Consider the following 17,693-nt stretch of genomic DNA (forward strand, 5'->3'; position numbering starts at 1 on the left):
TGGAGTGGAGACTAATGCAAGCCTCCTATGTTGCACTAGGACCTTTCAAGCTGATAGGTACTGATTTAACACCAACCCTGAAGAGCACAAGTCCAGGTCACAAAGTAATCTGACATCACCCTGCTTTTCCTCCCTGCTGGAAAACTATTCAGCATCCAGAGAAGTTGTGGAGTCTCTTTCTCTGGAGCCTTTCCAGCCCTGTCTCAATGTGTTCCTGTGTGATCTGTGCTAGATTCTCTGGGGTTGGACTGGAAAAACTCCAGAGGTCCCTTCCAACCCCTAACATCCTGTGATCAGTAAAACTACAGTAGTTGTACCGGAGAAGCGACAGGGAAATGCTCCAGATTGAACGCTGACAGTTTTTTGCCAAAGTAATTCTTAAAATCATAGAATGGTTTAGGTTGGAAGGGACCTCAAAGCTCGGCCAATTCCAACCCCCCCACCATAGGCAGGGGCAGCTCCCACCAGAGCAGGTCGCTCAAGGCCTCATTCAACCTGGCCTTCAACACCTCCAGGGAGGGAGCAGCTACAACCTCCCTGGGCAACCTGTGCCAGTGTCTCACCACCCTCACTGCAAAGACCTTCTTCCTAACATGCAGTCTAAACCTTTCCTCTGTCACTTTTAACCCATTTCTCCTCATCCCACCATTATAAGACCTTGTCAGTAGTCCCTCCCCAGCCTTCCTGTAGTCCACTTCAGATACTGGAAGGCCACTCCAAGGTCTCCTCAAAGCTTTCTCTTCTCCAGGCTGAAGAGACCCAATTCTCGTAGCCTGAGATCAGGCGTCAGGATCATAAAGTTACTCTTAAAAAGGAACTGTGTAAAAGTTTCAAGCCCGTTTCTAATCAAGACGGGGAGAAAAACCAAAACCAAATCACAAACACAGCAGTCAGTTCAAAGTAATATGGAAACCCCACTATTAAAGTGCTCAAACTAGTTTTATATTCATTTGAATCCCTGGCTTCAATAGATGAAACATCCTGGGCTGGAATACACATGGTCCACTAACCCATGTTAAAATCTTGGTTATTTCAATCCAGGAATATACTGTATGATTAGTAGAAAAATCTTTAGCAGACACAGGAAAAAAAAAAAAAGAAAGATGAAACTGCAGCAAGAGAGCATGGCAAACCTGAGAGCTCTATTAGTGCATAAAACCGCTTCCAAACTGAAAAGATAGAGAGAGAGAGCTAACGAACTACAATAAAAGTTATGTCTTTGAAGCAGTAAGTTGAAACAGGGTGGGAAATGTTTAATATGCACATAATGCCTGCAAAGGGGTCGCTAGCTTTCTGAGAAGGAAGAGCTGGTATTTTTCAAAGCACCAGATTTATGGTAAAAAAGACAAATTGGGTTTTTTTTAGTATTATGCTTTTCCCACCCTGGCAGAGAATAAACATGAATTTAGAAGCACAGTAGAAGTGAAAAACAAAGAAGAGAAGAGATAGGAAGCAGCAGAGAAAGACAGAAAAGGTGAATACAGAGCTACAGAAGTGTTTATTGAGCATGCTACAGAGGTAAGCAGAGTACACACAAACAGAAATTAAACAACCATCAAACCTCCCAACTTTGTTAGAAAATTAATTTTTAATTGTGCCACTTTCAAACTATACTGAACTTTACAATTCTAAAGATGTAAAAACTCAACTAATAGAAAATATACATGACCTTTTTTTTTTTCTTTTTCTACATAGTAACAGAATCTATGAATCTTGAAACTAAGTACATCAATTTCAAAAAGTATTGGTCATTTAAACAGAATCAAGGTAGCAGTTCAGGCTGACAGAACTGCCTTCAAATTAACTGGATCTGTAGATTCTGAGTCATGTTCATAGTAAAGTCAGATTGATTTCTAAATACAAAATATTCTGAAGAGATTTATTAAAACTGAATATTACAATGCAAGGTAAATTAAGACTAAAGGCACATAAACTTTGGTCCCACCTGGTTGTCAGTTTTAGAAAAAAAACTGCCACAAAATTCCCTGCAAGCACTTGCAGCCAACTCCCTTCAGCACTGAAAAATACATGCACCAATTTCCTCAACTAGCTTGACCAGTCTGTACATGCTCAGAAATCCACAACCATATTCCATATCTTAATTACAAACTAAAGATGCCAATATATATTGAAATGCATGTAAGTCAACTTCAAAAACATCTATGAAAAATATTCAGCCACAAACAAGGACATTACTTAGTGCTGACATTTATATGATACATCCCACAAGAGTGTGTACAAAAAGGTTAAGATTCCACAATGCTTTTCACGTAGGGCTCAAAGTCATAGAAGTCGCTTTCTGTCCTTTAAGAAATTAATATTCTGTACCTTGGTTAATTTTAACTAATGCCTACATTCATAACTGAATCTAGACCAGAACCATGAAATACAAAAGGCTTCTTTTTTTTTTTTTGTGTTTAAAGAAAGAGCACAAAGCAAAACAAAGTAGCAGAAATCAAATAATCTCGTTTTACTCTTTCGGCAGATCTTACTCCAAGAAAAATAAGTGACAAGCCAGCAGAGAAAAGAAATCTATCAAGCAGGAGAAACAAAAGCTTAACCTTTTTACACACTCCTGCCTAAACATATTTAAATTATCATGTAACAATGTGCCCCAGACAACCAAATTTGCTTGTAACTAGTTATGCAGTTCCAGCAGTACTAGTTTTTTTTTCCTTTTTAAGGCACGTACGTCAACTAAGTCGAAAAAATTGTGGTCTTAACTTGAAATCTTTGAAACAAAATGATGGTGAAGCTAAACAACAGTTGAATAACAGCAGTTGGCATCACTGCTTTTCTGTATGCTTTTTTTTTCCTTTTTAATTCTATTTTTTAAAACCAAGGAATGGTAACAGAATGAAAAACAAAATAAAATAAAAAAAAACCCAAAACAAAACAGAAGACAAACTCTGGTCCCCACTTTCCTGAACAGTCAATAGGTGACAACACCAAACAATGCAATATACCCTCCTTTTCAATCTGCCTTTTTAAATAGTTGACTTAGAGAAAGAAACTCTCAGATGGTGATTTTCTCCCAGATTGTAATTGTGAAGATCAATCAAAGCCTGAATAGCTTCTTCCACTGTTGACATCTGAAGAAGTGCCATCTTGTGATCTCTTCTGAAACAAAACAATGTATTAGGAACTTGAACAGTACAGGGGTGGTGCTTAATGTTTGCTATCCTCTATGCACCCTTCCTTCAGATGTGCTGCAAACCCACTTTCTTAAAAGTTATTTGCAGAAAAATTACTTACTGAAAAAATTTAAATGCTTTCACAGTGCCTCCAGTGTTAGCAAACAGTGTGCGCAGATCCTCTTCTGCTACTGATGGTCTACAGACAGAAAGGAAAAAAGTGTTAAGTGAGAAACTGCTCAGTCTCAGAATCACAGAATGTCAGGGGCTGGAAGGGACCTCAAAAGCTCATCCAATCCAACCTAGACCAGATCACACAGGAACACATCCAGGTAGCTTTTCGTTATCTCCAGAGAGGGAGACCCCTCAACTCCCACAGGCAGCCTGTGTCAGGGCTGTCACCCTCATAGGGGAAAAAAAACCAAAACCTTTCCTCCTGTTTCCATGGAACTTCCTATGCCTCAGCTTCCACCATTGCCCCTTGCCCTGTCATTAGGCATCAGCCAGCAGAGCCTGGCTCCAGCCTCTTGGCACTCACCTTTACATCTTTCTAAATAGGAATGAGGTCCCCCCTCAGGCTCCCCCACTCCAAGCAGCACAGCCCCAGCTCCCTCAGGCTCTCCTCCTAAAGAAGATCTTCCACTGCCTTCAGTATTTGTGTGGTTCTGTGCTGCACTTTCTTAAGCAGCTCCTTGAGGTCCTTGAACTGAGGGGCCCAGAACTGGAGACAATATTCCAGATGCAGCCTCAGCAGGGCAGAGTAAAGGGGGAGGAGAAACTCTCTTGACCCATTACCCACAGCCCTTCTAATACACCCACTGTGGTGTGTTGCGATTTACATTCCTAGCAGTGGCCTAGGAAGAGCCAACACTTACGGAATATTGGAGAGGTGAAGCGTTGCAGAAGGTGGGAATATGTTCTGAAAGTTTTTTGAGCCTGGTTTTTTGAAGCGATGCAGCGGTGAATTACCAAAATCTTTTGTCAGTCCTTGGTCATCAAGGCCCTCCCGAGGTAGTTGTACTGTCTGATGTTTAGAAAGGGTAACGCGAATGATCTTCCCATACATTTTTTGTCCATTCAGATGGCTCATGGCTGAAGGAAGACAAGAAGTTGACTCAACTGAGTGTCACTTTTCCATTGTTTGTGATACACCACAGAAGCAAACACAAAAACACGCAATGGTGGTGGTGATGATGCGGACCTGGGCTCACCACGCACCTCTCTTAGCAATACCCTGGGGTTTAACACAATGTGCTTTGGATGTTGTCACTTATAAAGAGGTGCATGTGGTTACTCAAATAAGAACTGAAATGTGTGGTTTCCATCCAGCACCTGGGGATGGTAGCCACCAACTTCACTGTGCTATGGCTTATATGACACTGCACTTACACAGACTTGGCAGCAGGGAAAAAGCGGTTTAAATGTGCTATGCCCCTTCCTTGGAGGTGTTCAAGGCCAGACTGGATGGGGTCTTGAGCAATCTGGTTCAGAGTCATAGAATGTCAGACGCTGGAAGGGACCTCACCTGGTACAACCCCTCTGCCAGAGCAGAATCACCAAGAGCAGCTCACACTGGAATATATTCAGACAGTTCTTGAGTTTCTCCAGAGAGCCTCAACAACCTCCCCGGGCAGCCTGTTCCAGTGCTCTGCTTTCCTCACAGTGAAAAAATTCTTCCTCAGGTTCACATGAAACCTCCTATGCTTCAGTTTCCACCCACTGCCCCTTGTCCAGTCAATGGGCATCACCCATCAAAGCCTGGCTCCAGCCTTCTGGCATTCACCCTTTGCACCCCTCAGACTCCTCCTCTCCAAGCCCCAGCACCCTCAGGCTCTCCTCCTAAGGAAGATATTCAACTTCCTTAATCAATTTTGTGGCTCTGTGCTGGACTCTCTCGAGCAGCATCCTGAGGTCCTTCTTGAACTGGGGGACCCAGAACTGGACACAATACTCCAGATGAGGCCTCACCAGGGCATAAAGGGGCAGGAGAACCCCCCTCGAACTAATAGCCACAGCCCTTCTAATACACCCCAGAAGAGCATTGCCCTTCCTGGCCCCAAAAGCATGCTGCTGGCTCATGGACATCCTTCCATCCAGCAGGACTTCCAAGTCCTTCTCCCCTTCACTGCTAGTGAGACGTATCTCTGCCCATGGTAGGAGGCTTGGAATTGGTCTTGAAGGTCCCTTCCAACCCAATCCATTCTATGAAACTAGGTCTGCAAAAACAATATTGGGTATTCAAATTTATGTACAGACCACCACATAATGATTCAGTGGCTTAATTCACTTAGCACATTGTGCAGATCTTCTGGAGTATAGGTGCCCACCAGAAGATTTTGGATCCTGCAAGTAACAAGGATACAGGACAAACTGACAAATGTAGAATCACAGAATGGTTTAGGTTGGAAGGAACCCCAAAGAACATCTACTTCCAACTCCCTGCCACAGGCAGGACAGTTCCCACTAGAACAGGTCACTCAAGGCCTCATCCAACCTGGCCTTCAACACCTCCTGGGAGGGAGCAGCCACAACCTCCCTGGGCAACCTGTGCCAGTGTCTCACCATCCTCATGGCAAAGACCTTCTTCCTAACATCCAGTCTCAACCTTCCCTCCGCCACTTTAAACCCATTACTCCTTGTCCTGTCATTACAAGACCTTGTCAGTAGTCCCTCCCCAGCCCTCCTGTAGCCCCCTTCAGTTACGGGAAGGTCACTCCAAAGTCACCTTGAAGGCTTCTCCTTACCAGGCCAAAGAGCTGCAACTTCATAGTTCAATTGATTCTATTTGGGATAATTCAGAGTACTCAGACTAACAGGAATATAAAAAGCAAACGAGTCTTACCCAGCTGTGACTGGTTTCCATCAGCCATCTGTATAAGAGCACTGTCTTTCTTATTGTACAAAATCTTCACACGCTGCACATCCCCATAAACACCTTGTCAAAGTCAAAAGGTAACCCAAAAGAAGTTCATTTTAAAGCTGGTCATCTGAATAACATGTTTTTGACATATCAATGGAACATTCAGACAGCAACAAGACCATTCACTCAAACTCAACACTCTCACAAATGAATAAAGGAGATAAAGATTTTGAATAGTGAATTTTGAAAAAGAATAATTTCTGATAAACCCTCAAAGCTATGTGAATGATATTAAATTAACAACCATGCAAAATATATTAGCATGCATTAAAAGAAAAAAAAAACAAAACAAAACCAAAAAACCCAAAAAAAAAACCAAAACCAAAACTGTGTCTATGGAGTTTTTAAACAGCAAAAGAAAAACGGCAACAGGTTTACTATTCAACTTTAAGCCAAAGTGCTAGCTACAAGTAAGAATTAAGATGAAACCAAATAAAAAAAAACCAAACCAACCAAACAAAACAAAGGGAAAAAAAAAGAAAAAAAAAAGAACCAAAAAAACCAAACCAAAGCAAAAAATCAAAGCAAAACCAAATCAATAATAAAAGTATAGTGCTAACAATAACATACCGAAGAGGGTAAACAGACTTTGGGGCGTAACCATCTTTAGAAGGAGAGAAGAGCAAGCAGCGTAAGACAAGAAGAGAGAAGAGTCGAGGAAGAGCGGAGATGAACAGATCATCCATAACGAAGGGTGGTTCCCGCAGAATGGTGAGGTGGTCATGGATCATGGTTTCAAGGCGGTTAATTGGGGCAAGTTGGTCCGAGGAACATTTTGTTCAAGCACAGAAGCATGAACATAGGGAATGAAAAGACAGGGAACGTAGATGGAGACGAGGAGAAGGGTAAGACAGGGAAGGGCGTGGGAATTTGGGTAAAGACAAGGAAAGGGAAGTTCAACACAAAGGGAAAAGGATGAAATGGGGAAGGGGATACAGCAATGCAGAAGAGAAAAAAAAATAAGTGGGGAACAAAAAAAAAATAAAATATAGGTCAGTACATAGGAAATGCAGGAATTTGGTCAGAAAATGGTTGGTTTATGTACTGTACAAGAAAAACTGAGTCAAATGTAGTCACCCAGGACAAATATGGATAAAGTACATTCATATAAAGAGTAAAAACTACAGTATTTCATCTCAAGATGAACACAAATTAAAAAAAAACAAAAACAAAAAAGCATGCAATAGAAATTTTAAACTTGGAACTTTAAACTGCGTAAGCACGGCTGGTTATGAAATGCAGGCAAAAAAACCTCTCCAAACGGCACTCTGAGCTAAAACGTTTTCACATGCAAGACTGTGGATGACAAAATCATACCAGACAATAAACAAATTAAAAAAAGCTTAATGAATTTCCAGTGACAGAGGCCAGTTAAAAATGGAAGAACTAGACTGATACAAACTTCCCACATTTCATACCAGCTTTCACAGCCATCGAAATAAAATGCAAAGAACAGTGAAAACGCAGAACTAAATAAACCCCTTTAGATTTCCCACTTCGCAAGGAAGTTATAATCAACTTGAAAATGCTTTGCCACTAGTTTTGTGTTTGTTTTTTCCAGTTGTATTTTTTTCAAAGACAAATGAGTAACTGCAAAAAGTACTAAGGGAGGGAGAGTGGAAGAGTGCCTCATCGAGATCACTGGGAGAACCTTCAAAGAAAAACGAGTTAGAGCAGTTCACTTAGATTAAGGCCTTAAAATGGGAGATATCAGCATGAAATGAATAGCAAACAATGGGAAGAAACAAACCAGAAATTCTACTTAATGTGATTGCATTGACAACAGAAAGCAGAGTGGCCGTTTTGGAATAAATAAATAAATAAAAAAAAATAAAGCTTTCAATTCAGATGTCAACATGCAGCAGTTACCACATTTTTCTGTGAAAAAAAAAAAAAATCAGGTAGCTGACTGACAAAAGACAGTTACTGTTAGCTACCTGAGAGGGAAAAGAAAAGTATTTAACAAGAATGGCTTGAAAATTAACTTGGGGGGATTATTAAAAAAAAGAGCAAAATTATTCTGATCTTAAAATCCAAATTAATGAGGACGAATGTAAAAAAAATTGTAAAATACTGATGAATGAGGTGTGACTAAGGGGGGAGGGGACATGGACATTAAATTGTTTCACTGACCTCTTCATTTAAATTGCTAACCAGGAGGACTGTATTGCCACCAGCTGAAACTCCAGGCATTGCCACACGGCCAGCAGCAGCAGCTGCAGCAGCAGCAGCAGCATTTGGAATAGCCAAAGGACTCAGAGCTCCTGGAACAGCTGCAACAGGAAGCCCTAATTTTAAAATAAAGCATATTTTACGAAACACACACAAGTCGTCTAAGAAACAACACAAAATGCACCCAGAGCAGTACAAGTGTTGCATGCAACACACTACAAAGCACACCAAATTCACAGGATCACAGAATGTCAGGGGTTGGAAGGGACCCAAAGAGATCATTGAATCCAACCCCCCTGCCAGAGCAGGACCACAGAGTATAGCTCAGGTCACAGAGGAAGACATACAGAAAGGCCTTTAAAGTCTCCAGAGGAGACTCCACAACCTCTCTGGTGAGCCTGTGCCCTTACAGTCAAGGAGTTCCCCCTTGTGTTGAGGTGGAACCTTCTCTGCTGCAGCTTCCATCCACTGCTCCTTGTCCTATCCCAGGGAGCAAGTGAGCAGAGCCTGTCCCCCTGCTTCTGACCCCCAGCCCTCAGATATTGATAAACATTTATTAAATCTCCTCTCAGTCTTCTCTTCTCCCAACTAAAGAGCCCCAGGTCCAGGTCCCTCAGCCTCTCCTCATCAGGCAGTGTTCGAGTCCCCTGATCATCCTTACAGCACTCTGTTGGGACTCTCTTGAGCAGATCCCTGTTCCTCTTTAGCTGGGGAGCCCAAAACTGAGTTCTCTAAAAGCTTGTGAAAAGGGCTGTTAAGTCAACATATGGAAATGTGAGGTTTTCTTTTGCAATACATATTAAGCCTTCCAAGAACTGATGAGGTGTACAATGTAAACTTTTCAAACGAACACTCTCATGTACCAAAACTCTTTCCAGCACTTAAAGAGGTTTATCAAAACGACCTCAAGTAAACATTGATCAAATCAGTAAGCATAAACACTAACTGTGCTCTCCATCTGTCAGATCCTTCTCTTCCATTACCCTGGCAGAGGCATTCCCTACTCAACTTGATGCTTCAAAATAAATACACAACACTGGAACTGGTCATGCAAAAAGGCCTCAGCTCAGCGCCTTAGCATAAATAAGGTAAGGAGGCAAACTTCTAACTTCAAGACTCAAAGGAAATACAACTGGTTATGCTTTGTGGCTTTTGTAAGCCAATTTCCTGAAAAAGTCATTGTTATAGCTGAAAGTTTAACTTGCAGTGGCATATCTTTTTTTTTTACTTCTTCCAAGGAAACTCCTGTTGAGACCTGCTGGTTGTGCCAGAATCACAGAATTGTCAGGGTTGGAAGGAACCTCAAGGATCATTCAGTTCAAACCTCTCTACCTCACACTAGAGCAGGTTGCTCGCAGCCATATCCAGCCTGGCCTTAAAAACACCCAGGGATGAGGCTTGCAATACCTCCCTGGGCAACCTGAGTCAGTGTCTCACCACTCTCATGGTGAACTTCCTCCTATTGTCCAATTCGAATCTACCCACTTCTGGTTTTGCTTCTTTCCCCCTAGTCCTATCACTGCTTGACACCCTAAAAAGTCCCTTCTCAGCTTTCCTGTAGACTCTTTCAGATACTGGAAGGCCGTGATAAGGTCTCCTTGGAGCCCTCTTCTCTCCAGACTGAATAACCCCAACTCTCAGCCTGTCTCTAAAGTCTAGGTACTAGGCAAGTGTGCTACTCACAGGATCTGTCAAAAGATTCTTGGGATAAATATACACTGTGTGTAGTTTATATAGGCACAGTTTTACAACATTTGATTAAAAAAAACCCTGCATTTTGCAGAATTCAGTGAAAGGACATCAATGTAGCAAAGTATGTTTAAAAAACAAAACAAAACACAACACCAAACCACACAAAAATCCAACAAAAATATAACTCTTGTCTTGTCTTCAATTTTCCTGCAATTGGGTGCTCAGATTTCAGTATTTTGGCAAAAATTCTAATGTTTATATGAGAATAAATCTTGTAAAGTGCAACTGAGGGAGCTGGGGATGGTTAGTGTGAAACAGAGGAGGCTGAGGGTAAATCTTATGGCTGTCTATAACCACCTGAAGGGACATTGTGGAGAGGCTGCCTCCGGTCTCTTCTCACAAGTCATTAGTGATAGAACAAGAGCAAATGGCCTCAAGCTACAGCAGGGCAGGTTTCGACTGGACAAGAGGAAGACTTTTTTCCCAGTCCAGACATTGGAATAGGCTGCCTAGGGAGGTGGAGGAGTCACCAAGCCTGGATCTGTTTAAAGGCCGTTTTGATGTCATGCTTGGGTTTAGGGTGAACCTTGTGGAGCTGGGTTCTGGGTTGTGACTGATAGTCCTCAGGGACTTTCCCAAACTGAATGTTTCAGTGTTTCTGTGATGGTCATGCAAAAGTAACAACTTTTGGCCAGTCTTCCAGGATACCCAGCAGACAGTCTAAATATCACCTTTACATTAAGTACCTAAGACTACTTTCCCTGCCATGTTATGTTTTATTTCAAAGATAGTCAGAAAATATTTTTTTTTCAGTTTCAGTCAATTTCCAAATACGCAGGTAACAGCAAATATATTCAAACACTGTTTTTCAATATAATACCTTTGTTAGTATCCAAAAGGGAACACAGAAGGGGGGAAGTAAGCAAGATTACAATTATTGCTTTTTAATCTCTAAAGACATTTTTTTCTCTGTTCCAATTCTTTGCTTGTGTTTTGGTACACTTGCACATTTGTGAAAAACAAGTGATTAAAAAAAAAAAGTGACGCAGATTTTGCTGGGTTGGACAAATGATTCATTAAAGAGGACAGGACATTCATCACTTCTTTGCAATAGTGCTTATCACTATTACTGATCAAGCATAGACAAATATTTTCTGGTCATTTCCTGTCAAAGCACATCCAGAAGAAAGAACAATATCTATATTCCAAGAAAGGAAATTAAAAGATACGGAATGCTTTCCAATAAAGTTAAAAGATCAAAAATGTTAGCATTCAGGGGTCAAACCCCAGAAATACAAAGTTCTGAGTAATGACAATTCCAGTCACCATTAATACCAGAAGATAAAGGCAAAACCTACTTGGATCAAAAGGCAACAAATATGACCTTTTTATTACATTATCTGTGGTATTTGTGTGACTGACTGCAATACATAAAAAGAAGGCAAAATCCTGTCTTGTCTTTATCCCTTCCACCCTGCAAAAACACTTCACAGATTTGAGACTCTTAGATGGCCTGTGGAAACAACAGGCAATAAAATGACATATATAATGCTTCATTATATAAGCCAAGTACTAGCTACCTGAGGGTTAGAAAAGCACTTCTCTCAGGTATGTTACTCTCCGATCATCCATTGTAAGAGCTGCTCTAGATCTTCCACCAGAGAAGGCAGAAGTAACATTAGCTATCAGAGAAGGGATATGAAATGAGATGGGCCACTCTCGGTTCAAGCACAGAAATTCCCTTTCTCAAAATCCATTCCGTGTGAAAGGAAACTGAAATACTCTATATTTACACATATTAATACCAAGGCAAAAAATCTAATCTATATATGATGGTATGCTTTTCTTCTGGGTTAGAGCTAAAGAATGTGACTTTACTTTCAAGAAAGAAACAAACTAGGAAATATAGAATCATAGAATGGTTTAGGTTGTAAGGGACCTAAAAGATCATCCAGTTCCAACCTCTGTCATAGGCAAGGACACTGCCCACAAGAACAGGTTGCTCGAGACCTCATCCAACCTGGCCTTCAATACCTTCAGGGAGGGAGCAGCCACAACCTCCCAGGGCAACCTGTGCCAGTGTCTCACCACCCTCACTTGAAAGAACCCTTTCCTAACATGTAGTTTGAATCTCCCCTCTTTCAGTTTAAACCCATTACCCCTTGTCCTGTCATTACAAGACCTTGTAAATAGTCCCTCCTCAGCCTTCCTGTAGGTCCCCTTCAGATACTGGAAGGCTACTATAAGGTCTCCTCAAAGCCTCCTCTTCTACAAAAGGAGGCAGTTAAAAGAAAGCCCCGCTGTGAAAGAAGCAAAGAAATTTGTTTCCAAAACCAGACTGTAACACTCAGGGAGGGAAACCTGTGAATAATAAAACAACTTTTAAAAAAATCCAGTCCTTCTCTAAAACAATTGCTTTGGAATGTACTGCATATGTTGTTTGTTTATATTCGGCTACCATAGATATCTCACAGACACAACTGTGAAGAGTGACAGTAAGGTGCGACAGATGTCCACCTGAAGTGAAAAAACTTATGTTACACTAGATCAATAGCAAACATTTAGCTATTAGAAAATACCAAGACATTAGAGCATTTCCAGTCTTCTAGTGTGTCTAGACATCTCTCCCTATCTTTGAAACTTTGAGGCAATCCAACATTTTTAGAAGTAAAGGGTTCTAAAACATGACTGAGCCAAGCTTCAAGGGCTCTGCCAGGCAAAGCACAGCCAAGCAACTCATACTTTAAAAAAACAAACGTCATCACAGCAGCAAAATCTCTGTAGGACATACTCTAGTTCCACTGAAGAGGTTGAAAACTAACATTACCTCAACACCATCCATACAAAGATATTTTCAATTATTATCCTTTGAAATAGATTAGTTTAATAAGAAACTAAAGCAGCATTATCAGGAAGTTCTAATGCATGAAATCAGCAAATGCTAAAGCTGTGAGACCCTGAACCACAAGAATGTATTTCTAGATATAACACTAAACAAATACCTAAATTGATATTATCACAGAATCCCAGGATGTTAGGGTTTGGAAAGGACCTCTGGAGATCTTGCAGTCCAGGCCTCCTGCCGGAGCAGGACGAGAGAATCTAGCACCAGTCACACAGGAACACATCCAGAGAGGGCCGGAAAGACTGCAGAGAAGGAGACTCCGCAATCTCTCTGGGCAGCCTGTGCCAGTGCTCTGTGACTCTTACAGGCAAGAAGTTCTTCCTCATGTTGCGCTGAACTTCCTATGCTGCAGTTTCCATCCATCGCCCTTGTCCTACCCAGGACACAAGTGAGCAGAGGTTGTCCTGTCCCTTTCTGACCTTCACCCCTCAGATATTTATGGACATCGATAAGATCTCCAGGTTAAAAAATTACTTAAAAGTTACCTGTCAGTATTTGTGATTTTAAGTAGCTCTTATTTTAAATCTTTTGATTGTTTCAGTTCAGTAAAGTACAGTTACTAATTATTTAAAAGGATTTTTTTCCTGTAAGATCTCCTGTCACTTCGGTGGGGCAAAGCGGGGAGGACATGGAGAATGTGTGTATATAAAAAATCAACTATCTGCCTCTATTAATTCATTTGAAACCAGCTCATTCTGTCCATAAGTGATTTTCTCCCCCTTTGAAAAGACACTAAGACTTGTTGGGAAGATGTGTGATTTACAGTCGCAAAAATTTCTGACACCCTATTTCATCACTAGATGAACGAGGCACGTGGGCTAAGATCACCTATATGATCTGCACTCTGCTTTGCCATTCTCACTTCAGCAAGTGAAAACAATAGACAGGAAGAGGAGGCTCAGGGGTGACCTTATTGCTGTCTACAACTACCTGAAGGGTGGTTGTGGCCAGGGGGAGCTTGCTCTCTTCTCTCAGGTGGCCAGATGCAGAACGAGAGGACACAGCCTCAGGCTGCGCCAGGGGAAATTTCGGCTCGAGGTGAGGAGAAAGTTCTTCACTGAGAGAGTCATTGGGCACTGGAATGGGCTGCCTGGGGAGGTGGTGGAGTCGTCGTCCCTGGGGCAGTTCAAGGCAAGGTTGGATGTGGCACTTGGTGCCATGGTCTAGCCTTGGGCACTGTGGTAAAGGGTTGGACTTGATGATCTGTGAGGTCTCTTCCAACCTTGGTGATACTGTGATACTGTGACTGGTTATTCTGCACTACACTAGTTTAGACCTGAGGACTTACATGAAACTATTTAGATACGTGATCAACTGGTATTGGAAAACTTTCAGCTTCCAACAATTACAGGTAACAGGTTTTTGCTTTTTGCAGATACTGATGAAAACTTACAAATATTATACACCTTTTCCCCAGGCTCCTGAAGTATTTTTCCTCAAGGAGTTTTAATCATGGCAGGTCACATTATTTATTCCCCTCAGTATCTTTTTGCATTATTTCAGAAATGTAATTAAAATATTTAATTAGTTAATACGACTTTAAAATGCCTTTGTAATTCTACTACCAAAACACATTTAACACACAAGAAGAATAATAAGCCCCATAAAAATCAAAATATTAGAAAATTGATGTAGCTCTGTTGACAAAAATCACGAAAGCATCCAACTGGCTTTCAAGCCTAAATGCTAGAACATTAAGTCTGCTGAAATTGAAGTCACTTGGATAACTACAATATGATAACCCCAATTATTAGACATATCCAAAGTGATGTAAGGATCCAGGCATCCTCAGAGTGTGATACCACTATGCCAAGCAAATTAAACCCGTTGATCTGAGGCATACCATAAGCATTATACACAAAGACATATGATAGTAAGCCTGAGACTGGAAAGCAGCTGCTCTGAATTCAGGAAAATGTCAGAATTGGTCATGTAAGTTATGCTGCATTTGGCACTGTTTTATAAACAGGAATCTCTGCTCTCTCCTCTTCTAAATCTCTGCCTTACAACATCTAGTATGACGGGCCTCATTAATAAACAGCTTCTCTACCTTTTCTCATACTGCAGCTCAGTTGCCCTGACAAAAGTATTACTGCCTCAAGGGTGTTTCTACAGCACTCATCTAAATTTCTTCAGGGAAGATAGAGAAATGTTTGTGAACAATCCATTAAAGGAGAAACTTAATTTTTTTAATGATGGGAAGTTAAAATAAAAGAAAGAAAACAACCCCAAAACCCAAATACCAAATAGCTAAGCTAGATTGGGTTCTTTACAGAAAGTAAGATTCTTGCCATCCTTTTACTTTCCAAACCTTCTGCTGTAGCTAGCAGCAAAACACCATTTTGTAAATCACACTGGAAGATGTGAAGTCAAGCACTCCAAGATGTGTGGGAGGTGAGTGGGTGTGGAATTTACAACTAGATAGAAAACGTATCTTTCAAGCAATCTGAGTCAGGAAAATGTTAGATACAGTTCCTTAACTACAACCTTTACCCCTGTCCCAGGCCCATACCATTCACTAAGTGCCTTCTAACAGCTGCAACAGAGACCCTCTTTACTACATCAGCTTTGCTTCACCTTGGTGCATCCTGTACAAGCAAGGCATGAAACTTACAGTTATTAAAATTGCTTTAGAAGAAAAATAGGCAAGGGTGGAGAAGAAAGACTAAGCACGAAGAAAAAAGATCACAGCATAATAAATCAAGTTTGATAAAGACCTTGAGATTAAGTCTGAGTGCTATTAAATTTTGAAGAGTGAAAGGTGTTCTCACCAAAGAACAGAAACTTGACAAAAGAGGTAAACTAACACAATGAAATGGGAATCATAAAAAAAGCCACTGCAAATTTCTCCCAAAGCATGCTTTCATTCTTTTACTAAAAGAAGACACATCTACCTGTATCTTTTGCAGAGCATTGCACCTACTTCTGACTGATTCAAAAGCTGACAGGATATAACAACTCGTGTACTGTAGCAATGGGAAGTTCAAGTACAGATCATTTTTTTCCCCTTTTACTCACAGAAACCACAGATTTTTTTCCTCCTTCTAAGGAAAGAGCATAATCTTTCATCATAGAAAGAAACAGTAACATTATTTTCATGATCGGATATCAGCATTAGCATGAAGAAAAACTGCAAATCATGTAAAGTCTCCTAAAGTACAGTGGGAATGTGGGCAGCAGAGGCCACCAAGAACATATGAAAGAGGGGAGGACATATTTAGGAATAAAAGTAGAGCTACTTTGACTTTTCCTTATACTTTCTGCATAGAATCACAGAACGGTCTGGGTTGGAAATGACCTCTGAACGTCATCCAGTCCAACTCCCTCTGCACTCAGCAGGGACATCCTCAACCACATCAGGTTGCCCACAGCCCTGTCCAGGCTCACCTTGAATAGATCCAGGGATGGGGCCACAAACACCTCCCCAGGCAACCTCTTCCACTGTTCCACCACTGCTAGGGTGCAGAACTTGCTCCTAACACCCAGTCTAAATCTCCTCTGCTCTAGTTTGAAGCCACTGCCTTCATCCTGTCCCTGCAGGCCTTTACAAACAGTCTCTCTGCAGCCTTCTTGTAGAGAGTAAACCCTCAATGCATCTTTGGACAGTGCCACAATTTAATATCTTTAATTCTCAGACAGATTAATAAAACATTTTCATCAAGCAACTGCAACACAAATGAATAATATTAGGTTCTGATATTCTGAAATCATACCTAGAAGAGAGGTCTCCTTTGCAAACGCTGCAGCAATAGCTGGGTCCAGCGCTGGCTGTCCGTCACCAGATGGAAGATCAGGACGAGTGTAGTCCCTGCTTTTATCGTTGTTGTACTTGACATTCAAATTCACCAGTTTGGAAAAATCGATCCGCAGGGTACAGCAAGCATTGTAAATATTCTGACCATCTAAGGCCTGGAAAAGAGAGTCAATTTATTTTAAAAATACACAATACAGGTTAGTTGAACTCTTGGTTTTAATTATTAATTATATTTAAAACAAGGTCAGTATAGAGATATTTACCTGTCTTGCTGCCTAGCTTAAAACCAATTCAGACTACAGTGCATTCACATCTCAATATTATTCCAGGAAGCTCCATGTTTACTTGTACCTAGAAACCATTCACGCACCAAAGCAGCAAGAGACATTTTCATGCAGTCAAACTTAAAAGTTAACTTTGTTGAACACAGTACAGTTTTAATTCAGACAGAATGCCAAATAAATTCTCAAGCCAAACAAACAAAATAATCATACAGGTACTCTAAGGAAAGTTGACCAAAGAAAAAAATAAGAATTTTTAAAAAGTAGACTTAAAGACCTTGTCACACAGCTAACTTTTGTTAAAGCACGTTAGTTACATTGTTCCTGCAGTAATCTCTGTCTCCTTAAAGGCATTAGTTGAAAACTGAAAGAAAAGCAACTTTATTTGCTAATCTAACTAACACTTTTTAAAAAATACACCCCAAAAAATGCTGTTGTCTCAATTTATTGGTACTTCTGAAACAAATCTTATTAACAGTAATTCACACAAACTCTTAACACGATGCAACTTAGAACTCTGAAAACACTCTCTCAAAAGATCTAATTATACCTTTTGTACATTTTCAGTATGTATCAGGCAAATTGATATACCTGGATTTTATTTTCTTTACATTTGGAGCATTTCTTCCTTTCACTTAACACACTAACTGCTAAATACAAGAGATTTTTAAAAAATGGAGACTTGTGTCACTGAGTTGGCTTGTGTTCTCAAGAAATGCTAGGAGGGGAAAGACAGAGCTCATCTTAGAAATGAATCCGCTCGATCTAAGTCATTATGTCTAAGTAGAACATATAGAGAGTTGGTGAGACAACCCAAATAAATCACTTTCACATA

General features: G+C 40.7%; 1 protein-coding gene across 6 annotated transcripts in view; it reads right to left on the reverse strand.

The window, feature by feature from the left end:
- Positions 1–1,479: 1,479 nt before the first annotated feature.
- PTBP2 (polypyrimidine tract binding protein 2) overlaps positions 1,480–17,693 on the reverse strand; it is a 56,208-nt gene continuing 39,994 nt past the window's right edge. For 3 of the 6 annotated variants that reach the window (XM_064147340.1, XM_064147336.1, XM_064147341.1), the window contains exons 8-14: positions 16,537–16,732; positions 8,188–8,342; positions 6,625–6,658; positions 5,977–6,069; positions 4,010–4,226; positions 3,256–3,333; positions 1,480–3,120 (exon numbers count right to left, since the gene is read on the reverse strand). In XM_064147340.1, the coding sequence (XP_064003410.1) occupies positions 2,988–3,120; positions 3,256–3,333; positions 4,010–4,226; positions 5,977–6,069; positions 6,625–6,658; positions 8,188–8,342; positions 16,537–16,732 (906 nt within the window). In that variant the 3' untranslated portion in view covers positions 1,480–2,987. The remainder of the gene's footprint in view (positions 3,121–3,255; positions 3,334–4,009; positions 4,227–5,976; positions 6,070–6,624; positions 6,659–8,187; positions 8,343–16,536; positions 16,733–17,693) is intronic. The other 3 variants (XM_064147339.1, XM_064147338.1, XM_064147337.1) reach the window with 3 other exon arrangements.

This window comes from Pogoniulus pusillus, chromosome 8, assembly GCF_015220805.1.
Source record: "Pogoniulus pusillus isolate bPogPus1 chromosome 8, bPogPus1.pri, whole genome shotgun sequence".
NCBI lineage: Eukaryota > Metazoa > Chordata > Aves > Piciformes > Lybiidae > Pogoniulus > Pogoniulus pusillus.